General features: G+C 38.3%; 1 protein-coding gene across 1 annotated transcript; it reads left to right on the top strand.

The window, feature by feature from the left end:
• The first annotated feature begins 571 nt into the window (after positions 1 to 571).
• LOC128516000 (gastrula zinc finger protein xLCGF3.1-like) lies at positions 572 to 2,022 on the top strand. Its single transcript, XM_053490301.1, has 2 exons — positions 572 to 637; positions 1,261 to 2,022. Exons 1-2 carry the CDS (start codon positions 614 to 616, stop codon positions 1,981 to 1,983), a joined length of 747 nt encoding a protein of 248 aa, XP_053346276.1. The 5' UTR covers positions 572 to 613; the 3' UTR covers positions 1,984 to 2,022.
• The last annotated feature ends 10,970 nt before the right edge of the window (positions 2,023 to 12,992 follow it).

The following is a 12,992-nucleotide window of genomic DNA, read 5'->3' as shown; positions in this document are numbered from 1 at the left end:
TAACATTAAATTATTGTTGAAATTATTCATAATGCGAACATTTTCAGTCTCTGAAGCCAAAAAAGTTAGAGTCAGCTTGTGTATTTCTTATCTTAAAAAGGTCATAAGAAGGGAATTATGGACTATATGCTCTACATAATCCACTGCATCTATAATCTATCACATGTTTTATTATATTATTTATATTATGGAATTTAAAAGCATACCATTAAAGGAAGTAAAAACCTTCAAGATTTAAAAACTTATTATTAACTTATTATTAACTTAACATCTGCATTAATTTAACATATAATAATCTATGTTATTGTGAGAACACAACAAAATCGTGAATAAGCTAAGCTCTCTAAATATATCTCAAAATACATTTATTATATTATTATAATTTTTGTCATGTCTTCTCATTTCAGATGCTCTTGCAGAGTATTGCGGATCCTTTTTTAACAAACAAAGGATGGTGTCTTCTCAAGGTGTCACATTTCCTGATACTGTTACAGTAGAGGCCACCAACCAAGCAAACCTGGGAGTATTTACTAAGGGAGAGGGTTCTCCAGCTGATCCATCCAAGCTGATCTCACACCCTTGTCAGCGAGACTCAACAGATAGTCAGAAAGCCATGACGAGTCCCTTATGTGGGGAGGTTGGTTTATTTTTCACATTTAAAATTAATGTTCATTTTTAATATAACTATACAGTAAATGTTTATTATTATTATATTTGTTTATTAATATATACAGTATATTATTATATATTATTATATTATCCAGGTTATATATGAGCAAGTAAAAACTTTTATGACAATTATTTACACTTTATTGTGTATTACTTTTATCTATTGTCTGCCATGTTTATTGGCATATGCAAATTTCAATTGAGAAAAATTTTGCCTTACATTGACAGTGCTGAAATTGCAACTGTTTCAATTATACAAGTGACATTTTTACATAAGATACAGATGTCTAGCTATTTGCCAACACTAAGAGCTTTAGATAAATCACTTAAAAGAATCTGAAAAACATAAGAAAAATTCTAAATGGCTGACTAGGAACTACGCCAATACTGAAACCATTGCCTACATAAAAAAAAAAAAAAATATATATATATATATATATATATATATATATATATATATATATATATATATATATATATATATATATATGTCTTAAATTCTGGAAAGACAGTTTCACATTCACATCTTAATGTATAATTAAGGTATAAGCTTGTCATATTATGGAAAAATATTTCTCTTTTATTCAACAGAATGAAGTTGTAGTACACCGGCCCCATCGAAAATCATATCCCTGCTCAGAATGTGGAAAGTGTTTTCCTTCACTGTCGACTTTTAAAATCCATGAACGCATCCACACAGGAGAAAAGCCTTATTGCTGTTTACAGTGCGGGAAGAGTTTTAAAACAAAGGGTTATTTCAAAATTCATCAGCAAATTCACACCGGAGAGAAGCCGTATCACTGCTCTGAGTGCGGGAAGAGTTTTAATCGACGGGATCATTTCAAGCTACATCAGTTCACTCACACAGAAGAGAAGCCATATCACTGCTTACAGTGTGGGAAGAGTTTTAAACAACGGTGTGGTCTAAAAGAGCACCAACGCATTCACACAGGAGAGAAGCCGTTTCACTGCTCTGAATGTGGGAAGAGTTTTCCTTATCGAACTAGTTTCCTATTACACCAACGTATTCACACCGGAAAGAAGCCGTATCACTGCTCAGAGTGCGAGAAAAGTTTTGTCTATCTAGGAGGTCTCCAAGTACATCAGCGTACTCACACTGGAGAGAAGCCGTATCACTGCTCAGAGTGTGGGAAGAATTTTAGCCAAATAACTCATCTCCAAGTACATCAGCGTACTCATACAGGACAGAAGCCATATCACTGCTCAGAGTGCGGGAAGAATTTTTCCCGTGACTGTTATTTAAAAAAACACGAGCTCATTCACAGAAGTCAAAAGCCATATTCTTCACAGTGATGGAAAGCCAATAGTAGTTATCACCTAACCAGAAGTGCATAAGTGGCCTATTTAAATTTATATATATTTGTGCACACATTTGGCTTTGCAGATTCCTAGTGGTGATGTAGGCCTCCCAGTCTCCAGACCAGAAGGCTTTGTTACATGCAGTGATCTGAAGGTGGACCTCCTGGCTCACCCAGGGCTTGTTATGTTTGGAATGTTATGTTTTTTGCGTGTGTGTGTGTGTGTTGGAATACATGTTGATGTCAGTGTCTGAGCCAGTGGTTGCCCGAGTCGCTCAGTCTGCCTGCTATGCTTCGGTAGAGAGCTTGCTGGTGCCAGGAGAGACCCATGCTGTCTGTCAGAAAGGTCTCTGTTTATTGATGGAGTTTTAACACTTGTGCCATTAACTTCTGTATCTACAAATAACATAAGCCGGTGTAAAATATCCTGGTGAATTCCCGGAGAACAAAAGAGTGGAAGTTGGACTGATGTTCATCCAGAGACAAACCAAGAGATGTTACCTCGGGGGAGGGGGAGAGGGGGAAGAGAGAGACAGCCACCAAGAGAGAGGCAGCGAGTGACCACACCACACCATATCTCACACACACACACACACACATACACACACAAAAAAAAAAACTTACGGTTACTATTATTGTTATTATTATTTGTGGGGTAAATTATTACTCTGGAGTAGCCCTTCCGCTACTTCCAGACATTGACAACACCAGGGTTCTCAAGAGAGCTCATCACATTATAAATAACAAAACACACCTACAACACTATCTACTCAAACTTCAGCTGTCTGAAAGATACAGCGGTGTGATGTCATGGATTAATAGACTTGTAAACAGTTTTTATCCTGCAACATAACAAGCCATAAGCTTATTCCCTTCTGCATAGCTGCACCCTAAAATCATTAAATACTTGAATCCCCTTTTATTTCCTTTTTTTTATATATGTTTTTTTGTGTGTCTTTTTGTGTTTTGTGTATGTGTATGGTCCTATGTGTGGTCAGGGAGTAAGAATTTCACTGTACTGTTTAAACTGGTGTTTTTGCCATGCAGATGATAATAAACTCAATTCAAACTCAATTCAACTTGCTTTTTATTTTTTTATCCCTTTTTATTATGTTCACAAGTGACTTTAACTAAATGTTTGTGCTTTTAAATAAATTTATGTATTATTAATCTTTCAATACTTAATTTTTTTCTGTTTACTATCTACGCCTGTTATTTACTTGTGATTTATTTCTAAGCTTTGGCAAAACAAGTGTAAATATTTGTCATGCCAATACAGCACCTCTGGGTCTTTGAATCTTGAGAGAGAAAGAGAGTGGGAGAGTTAGCACCTTAAGAACAGATGCAAGAGGAGAAAGGAAGGAGGATTTAACACGTCAACAAATCCTTTACAGTATAGAAGTTTGGGTCTGACTGCAGTAGTGTAATTGAAGTATGAAGGATGAAATTCTGTTTGCATCGACAGAAATGTTATTGTTATCTGAACAGTATGCAAATGTGCAATGTAGTGAATAATGTGCTACCTAATGGCCCTGATGTGTAGCAGTAATGTAGGTTGTGTGTGTATTTATTGTTTTCAGGGAACAAAATCAAGTCACATCGCATGAGTCCTACACACACACACACACACACACAAGGGGGCCGAATACTTGCAAAAGTATCTGGCCCCCTTGAATTCTTCCACATTTTGTCACATTACAGCCACAAACAAGACTTAATTTCATTGGAATTCCACGTGAAAGACTAATACAAAGTGGTGTACACGTGAGAAGTGGAACGAAAATCATACATGATTCCAAACATTTTTTTTACAAATAAATAACTGAAAAGTGGGTCGTCCATAATTATTCAGCCCCCTGAGTCAATACTTTTGTTTTACAAACAGCTCCAGCTCAGTCAGATAAGATGGACAGTGTTTGTGAACAGCAGTTTTCAGATCTTGCCACAGATTCTCGATTGGATTTGGATCTGGACTTTGACTGGGCCATTCTAACACATGGATATGTTTTGTTTTAAACCATTCCATTGTTGCCCTGGCTTTATGTTTTAGGGTTGTTGTCCTGCTGGAAGGTGAACCTCCACCCCAGTCTCATGTCTTTTGCAGACTCCAAGAGATTTTCTTCCAAGATTGCTTCCCTGTATTTGGCTCCATCCATCTTCCCATTAATTCTGACCAGCTTCCCTGTCCCTGCTGAAGAGAAGCACCCCAGAGCATGATGCTGCCACCACCATGTTTGACAGTGGGGATGGTGTGTTCAGAGTGATGTGCAGTGTTAGTTTTCCACCACACACAGCGTTTTGCATTTTGGCCAAAAAGTTCCATTTTGGTCTCATCTGACCAGAGCACCTTCTTCCACATGTTTGCTGTCCCCCCCACATGGCTTGTGGCAAACTGCAAATGGGACTTCTTATGGTTTTCTGTTAACAATGGCTTTCTTCTTGCCACTTTTCCATAAAGGCCAACTTTGTGCATGACTAATAGTTCTTGCTGGACAGATTCCCCCACCTGAGCTGTAGATCTCTGCAGCTCATCCAGTGTCACCATGGGCCTCTTGGCTGCATTTCTGATCAGCGCTCTTCTTGTTCGGCCTGTGAGTTTAGGTGGACGGCCTTGTTTTGGTAAGTTTACAGTTGTGCCATACTCCTTCCATTTCTGAATAATCGCTTGAACAGTGCTCCGTGGGATGTTCAAGGCTTTGGAAATCTTTTTGTAGCCTAAGCCTGTTTTAAATTTCTCAATAACTTCATCCCTGACCTGTCTGGTGTGTTGTTTGGACTTCATGGTGTTGATGCTCCCAATATTCTCTTAGACAACCTCTGAGGCCGTCACAGAGCAGCTGTATTTGTACTGACATTAGATCACACACAGGTGCACTCTATTTAGTCATTAGCACTTATCAGGCAATGTCAATGGGCAACTGACTGTACTCAGACCAAAGGGGGCTGAATAATTACGCACACCCCACTTTGCAGTTATTTATTTGTAAAAAATGTTTGGAATCATGTATGATTTTCGTTTAACTTCTCAAGTGTAGACCACTTTGTATTGGTCTTTCATGTGGAATTCCAATAAAATTGATTCATGTTTGTGGCTGCAAAGTAACAAAATGTGGAAAGGTTCAAGGGGGCCGAATACAAGGGGGCCGAATTCTTTTGCAAGCTCCTGTATGTATTGTTCTATACGCCGTATAGCCTGCAGGAAGAAGCTCCTCCTGAGTCTCTCTGTGTTGGCCTTCAGGGAGTAAAGGACAGTCAATTTGTTGGGATGGCTGAGATCCTCCACTACATTTCTGGCCTTGGTCAAGCACTGTTTGCTGTAGATTTAATGCAGGTCATGGAGCTCGGTGAGGATGATGCAGGGCAGCTCAGGTTTCAACCTGGGAGGCTCCAATGATGAGCCTGAGACATGATGATAAGGATCTGCACTTATACTGTGTGTTAGAAGGCTGGAAGTTCAGTATAACAGGAGATGTGTTTAAGTTGTGAAGTGAATGAATCCAATTAAAAATAGACTTTAAATACTGCAGCTCAACCAGCAGACTTTTTTTAATGTTTAAAAATCAGAAAATGAAATTGCTTTTGATCATCTGTGCTCATCTTCGCTTCCTGGTAAAGGTTCTGTGAAGGTTTGTTTAATTTCCCATGAATGCTTTAACAAATTGAACTTTAGTCATGATACAGTAGGTGTTTTACATACCATAATAATTTATTTGTTGATTATTACTGAACTTGCATGGATCGTTTCTGCTTGCTGTGTTTAGACCAAAATTAATGCGTTCTTCCAAATAAAAAAATAAGCAAAAAAAAAAAATAATAATAAGCAAAATTAAAAATGCAACAAAATGAATAAATAAATACAAAAATCATTAAATAAATTAACATGGATTTAGGAGGAGAAACAGCATTGTTTAATAGGTGATAAAAAGGAGAACATTCCAGCATAATACTCAAAAATAGGAATTAATGATTTAATGATACAATATTGCTGGGTTGCCATAACATTTAGTGTATTATCACAATAAAAATTTGGGATAGTTCATTCATTCATTCTCCTGTTCAGGGTCGATGGAAGCCCGAAGCCTGTCCCAGTAGAATTTGGGCAACAGAGTGTCTTTTCTGTAACATTTAATTAAAAAAAATATATATAATTCGTAGGTCAAACTGGAGAGTCTGCCAAATGCCTAAACGTAAATATAAATGTGTGGATCCATTAAAGGGCACTCACACTTACAATCATTCACACTACAGGCAATTTGGGAACGTCAATAAACCTAATCAGCATGTCGTTGGACTGGGGGGGGAACCAGAGCACCTGGAGGTGCGAAGCCCACAGGGCTAATCACTACACCATTACCAATTGAAGATTAAAGACACACAATAATGTTATATTTTTTCAGTGCTGGAAGTACTATATTTCTCAAAAACACTAAAGAAAATGAAATCATTATACACAATAAATAGACAAAGAATTTAACAATACACACAAAAAAAACTATTGACTAAAACTGTCAAAATGTAATGTGTTCCTAATGATGTAGATTCCCTGTTTAATCAATAGCATTTGTTTACATTTACAGCATTTAGCATTTATTCAGAGAAACAGACAAAAGTCCTTTGATGTCACTATAAATAAATAAAATAAATAAATAAGTACTGGGTCAAAAAGTCACAGACTAAAAGTACAATCAGTCTAAAAACTCATTTGCTAATATAGTGTGAAATACACACAGAAAACACAATGTTTTTAAAAGAAGTGCTAACTTAGCCAAGCAAGGCTAATCTTCACATTAATACTGTGCTTTAAATTCAAATGTATGTTTAACACACAGGGGAAAGTGAAACAAATTAAATTAATGTTTACATTTAGTAAACCATACCAATTTCGAATAAACATACAAAAGTGATGTAACTAGTTACAGACGAGGTTACACTAACAAAAAAAGGTCAAACGTATTATTATGCAAACAACTCTGGTATTGTTAAGGCATGATTGAAGTAGATTTAAATATTAAAATATATTTAGTGACGTTTTTGTGATTCTTTTGCCTGGCGACTCCCCAAATTTTTTTAAAATAAATACAACTTTTATTTATTTATGTTTGCATTTGAGGTGGCAAAATGTCTCCATTCCTTTATAATTCATCTTGCCTACTCTAAACTATTCCCAGCATCCCATGTTGTGAGGAGCAAATCATTTGCAAAGTTCGTTTAGAATCGTAATGAAAACTTTTGATCAAAGAATTAATAAAAAAAATTGATTATTGAATAGGAATATTTGTAAAATCATGATATAATCGCAAAACAAATGGAATTGCACCTAGGTATTGTGATATGACATTGGCTGGTCCTGATGATTCCCATCTATAGTCGGAAGACTGACCCATATTTTATAGTAACACGACATGTGGATGTGCTGATGAAACAGAGATTCTAGTTTGCTAAAACCATGCCACTCTGCTGTACGAATGTGCTGGTCTATTTGAGTAAAACTCTTCCCAAACTGTAAGCAAGGCTACTGCTTCTCCCCAGTGTGAACTTGCTGGTGTATTTTGAGATTGCTCTGTCGTGTAAAACTCTTCCCACACCCTGAGCAGATATACAGCTTCTGTCCCGTGTGTGTGTGCTGGTGCCGTTGGAGGGTACTCTCTCGATTAAAATGTTTTCCACACTGTAGCACTGATGCGGCTTCTCTCCGGTGTGGATGTGCTCGTGCCGTTTGAGATGACACTGTCGAGCAAAACTCTTCCCGCACTGCGAGCAGCGATATGGCCTCTCTCCCATATGGGTGCGCTGGTGCCGTTGAAGAGCACTGTCTTGATATGTATGTGTACAACATTGGATATTATGTATCCAATGTTGTAAACATTAAAGCACTTTTTGTAAGTCGCTCTGGATAAGAGCGTCTGCCAAATGCCTAAATGTAAATGTAAATGATTAAAACTCTTCTCACATTGTCCACAGTGAAACGGCCTCTCTCCGGTGTGGATGCGCTGGTGGATTTGCAAAGTATTCTGTTGAAGGAAAACCTTGTCACACTCTAAGCAGGCATACAGCCTTTCTCCCGTGTGAACAAGCTGATGGATTTGGAGAGAAATTGACTGGCTAAAACTCTTCCCACACTCTGAGCAGATGTATGGCTTTTCTCCAGTATGAACACGCTGATGACGCTGGAACGCATTGTGGTAATTAAATCTCTTTCCACACTCTGAGCAGGCATAGGGCTTCTCACCAGTATGAACACGCAGGTGCCGCTTGAGTGCGTTTTGGTAAGTAAACCTCTTCCCGCACTCTGAACACTGATACGGCTTCTCCCCTGTGTGAATCAGTCGGTGCCGTTGGAGAGTACTCTCTCGATTAAAGCATTTCCCACACTCTGAACACGCATACAGCTTCTCTCCCGTGTGAATGGTTTGATGTGCTTGAAGGTGACTTTGTCGAGCAAAACGTTTCCTACACTGTACGGACGTTCTTCAGTGTGAATGCGCAGGTGTTGTTTTAGAAGAAATCGTCTGGCAAAGTGCTTCCCACACTCTGAGCAACAGTAAATCTCTTTCATTCTGTGAGAGGTCTTAACAAAACAAGTACCAGTCTGGTTTTGTTAATGTGCAGAGATTGCTGTGGCTTTTGAAATTTTATGTTTAGTTTGTTCTAATTTCTGCATGCTGATATTTTCTTTATAGTGACACATATTGATGTGTTTGTGAAGGTCAATTTGAGATGTACAGATAAGTGAACACATTGAACAGGAAAAATAGTTCACGGAGTAATTACTCAATAAAGTGATTGGATGTAAAGGAAAAAAACGAACAAAATTGATTATTATAGACTTTGAAGAGTTATATTATTAAGGAATTAACAAATAACATTTATCAGAGTTCACTCAGCCAACCAATCCATCTAGCCATCATCTACAGTATACCACTTATTCAAGATCACCAGAAAAAGTACAACCTGGTTGGGGGGCCAACACATAGCAGCACACAACGCACACTTCCACTTTTCACATACAAAAGGCAAATTTTGAAAATAAATCCACCGAACTGCATCAGTTTGAGCTGTTGAAGGAAAGCAATGGAGATCCCAGAAACCCCCCCAATCCCACAAGAACATGCAAACTCCACATACATAGAATAGAGGTCAGATTGAACCCCCAAACCTGGATACTTTCTATCCAGGTGAGGTTCTTTGGCACATCTTAAACAATCTGTAACTGCAGCCAAAGGGGTTTCTAATAAGTATTGACCCAGGTGGGTGAATACCTACAGTATGCAACCTTTTTTGGTCACATTCCAAGCTGGGCAGTCTAAGTGAGTGACTGGGTTAAAAGAAAAAAATGCACAGAACATACAGACAAGTTTTAGTCCACACAAACAGTGTTGTCACACAATGAAAATGAGTTTACAGCCTTTAGGAAAAAAAAGATTGAGAAAACTCCCATGCAAAGGAGACAACAGTATTAATCAGCACTGTACTTTTCCTGCATTCACCACTTCAAAGCTACAGTACAATCAGCACTATCATTTGAGATTTTGGACAAAGCAGAGAAGAACATTGTCGCAAGAGGTGCATGGCTGAGTGTTGTGTTTTCTCTTTGTGTTGGCAGACAGGAAACTAGTGACCAGAGAGAACAGAGCTTCAGAGCGAGTGAATACTGTATGCATGTATATGTATGAATTAAATTCAGATTGAGACCTGGTTATCATTCTATCAATCATTCTAGGAAAACCATACCAAGTAAGAGTATACAAGTGGATACATATTAGTACTTCGTGAATTTAAGGTGTAATCAAATCTCTTTCTTCAAAGCCTCAATTCATACAATGCTTTGGGGAATGCATGAATAGATTTTACACAATGATGTTCACAAATATCCACTTATACCCATCAACATTAACTTTGTAAGGCAAAAGCTTAAAACATAAACAGGCCCTCCCTTGCTCATTCTACAATCCTTGGGACAGATTGGCAGGGATTTGCTCCGCTATTATGATGGTTATATGTGGATAGGTCCCACAGTAGTAACAGGCAGGCTCAGGAATGCATCAAATTGCCTGGAGGGGTAGAGCCAGGTTTGTGTGCTGGTTTGTCATCATCAGAAGCCCCTCCTCACTCAGAGAGTCTTTTTCCTTGAAGCACCTCCATTATTAGGTACATTATTAGGTACAGCTTGTACAGTTTGAGGGAGTACACTTAGGGCATTTTCACATTAGGTACCTAGGTTTGTACCAGACTTGACCCCAAAGTCTGCTTCATGTTTAAATCAGATATGAAGGTGAATCTTACCTGAACAAGTAAGTGGACCACTGTTTAGAATGCAGCATCATCAGTGCCATCTTTCCTCTCCAAAATATCTGTGTGGGCACAGCACACACCAGTCTCATCCTCTGACCTACACAGCCATAATTTATAATGAAGGAAGGCACGCAAGAGTGCTGCTCTTGACATTTTTCAGGAAATATCAATAATATCAGGCATAGTATTATCAACTTCCTAGTTCACTTTTTCTCTTTGTGTTTTATGGTGTCTCGCAAACCAAATAGGTGCATACTGCCACCTGCTATATCAGAGAGTGAAAACACACACGTTCTGTCACATGCTCTGAAGCTCCGATCTCTCTGGTAACTTGATCTCTCTCTGCCAATACAAAGACAAAATACAACACTTAGCCATGCACCCCTTGCTGCAATGTTCTTCTGTTAGCCAGTAAATCTGCTGCTTCCTAAAAATCACTACTTATGCCTGTTTCCATTAATTGTGGTTCCCCTCAAAAGAACTGGCAAGGACATCATCAAGCCATTGGAGCAAACTGTATGTTAACGTTCTTCAAGTAAAAACTAAATTCTATATGTTCTTGACCTGAAACAACTGGTCATACAACTGGTAAACTAACACAGGAAAATTTGCCACAGTCTCAGGACTGTCAATCATAACTGTATAACAAAGGCACTCAGCTCCTGGAATTCACACTGGTTAATAAGGTGCTTGTTTTACTACTAACAACACACTCCAGGTTACTCATTAACTGGCATGGAAGTTGAACATGCTGACTATGTGGTTGGGCAAATGGATAGAGGTCTTTTTTTTTTTTTACTGATTTACCACCTCAACCTTCTAAAACCTTGGAAAAAGGTGGTTCCTGTGTCTCTGGCAAAGGCACCTCCCAAAATGGCAAGCTGGGACCATGAATAAGCCTAAACAATGAACATTCAATTCACCCTGGTCCCCTGTGGCCAAGGGTCAAGGGGGTGATGATGGAGTCCCACTGTGATCAGAGAAGCCCACGGCTCAAGCTAATTAATGGATGTCAGCAGATTCTCTCCACTCAATTATCCCACCAAAAAACAGCCTTTTCCATACAGTTTAATTACAACAATTTGTAAAAATTCCCTTTTGGGTAATTCAGTGTTTTCACAATGGTATGGATGCATACACTGTTTCTTATTTAGATTAGTAATCATTAGGACCTTGGTAATCACAGTAACCATTGGCTGTAACAGTAACCCACATGCAATGCTTGAGAGCTATCTGGTGGATGCAAAGTTGTGCAAACCCAAAGAAATGCACGATTGGGCAGGCTTAGTATCTAGCCTTCCATTTGGGTTACAGGCAGGTACATCCCTAAATTAAAAAGGCTGCAGCAATTAAATCCCACCAGAGACCCCAAGGCAAAAAGGGGGTGAGGTAGCTCCTGGGTCTGGTCCAGTGGAAAAAGCCATGTGGGCGAAAAAAATTTGTTCACATACAATTTTGAAATCTAGTTTATCCAGAAGCTCACTGTTAAGCTCAGATTAAGCTGTTAATAAATTAAATGAACGCTGAAAATTGAATGATGATGTCGTCATGTTGGTGGTTTTCTGAATTTCTCCTCCTCTACTGCCCCATGTGTAACTATTATATTTACTATTGAGACATGCCCATGTGAAGGTTTCCAGATTGTTGGCACATTTTCATGGAGAACATTTTTCATGGCGAACAATTTTCATGTGCAATTATTATTATTATTATGAAACCTGAGAGTAAAAAAGTATGAACAATTTTCCTTCCTCCATATTCTGGAACTTACCCCATCTTGACTCACTTGACAACCCATCCCTTACAACAATCAAGTCTTCATTGTCCAGCCTGCTTTCTGTGTCCCTCCTTTAGTCTTCACAGCTTTGTGATTGGGCCCTATAATTTTGCACCTTACCACCTTATTGTCTTAAAGTATCTTTTGATTATGTAAATCTGTGATAACTTTGGAAATATCTTTGGGTCATTGAAAACTGTTTTATGAATGAAATGGAGTAGTAAGAGTAGTAGTAGGCGTAATAGTAGTTTAAAAATATCCTGAAACATTGTTAACAGTGCCTCAGACAGAAAGTTTAGGCAGAATTTTAGGCCCATGCCAAAGATCTAATAGACCTTTGTTGTCTTACAGAGAAAGTCATCTTCTTTAGGTTCTTCTTCTTTTAAAAGCTTGTCTTGGAATTCTTTCTCTTCTCCACAAGGTTCACATGGACAATACAGCTTGATGTCTCACCACCTAGTGAGTTTCATTTTTCAAAAACATATATGAGAAGATTAACCACATATTAACACTAGTCAAAAATAAAAGGTTGAACAGAATGGTAGTGTGTTTTGTTTCCTTACAGACATCATTTCCAACCTCAGGTTCTTCCTTTAAAAACAGCTCATGAAACTCTTCAATCTGTTGGTCCACATGGCTGATGTGTCTTTCAGAATTCGATATCTTACCACCTGTAATTTCACCATTTTCATTCAGGTATCCTGAATAAACACGTTGCAAATAATATTATTTAGCCCCACAACAAACTCGATCAATGCACCCCCTTTTTTTACAGCTAAAGTCTTCATCTTCAGGTTCTTCTTTTATTGGTTTCTTTTCAAATCCTCCATTAATTTGGTCATAACTATTTAAGTGATGCACAGACGGTGGCGGATTTAGGCATGGGCAAACAGGGCGGCCGCCAAGGGTGGCATTTTTTTATGACACGTGGGGGG

Source organism: Clarias gariepinus, chromosome 28 (genome assembly GCF_024256425.1).
Source record: "Clarias gariepinus isolate MV-2021 ecotype Netherlands chromosome 28, CGAR_prim_01v2, whole genome shotgun sequence".
Taxonomy (NCBI): Eukaryota; Metazoa; Chordata; class Actinopteri; order Siluriformes; family Clariidae; genus Clarias; species Clarias gariepinus.
This window is presented reverse-complemented; position numbering and strand designations above follow the sequence as displayed.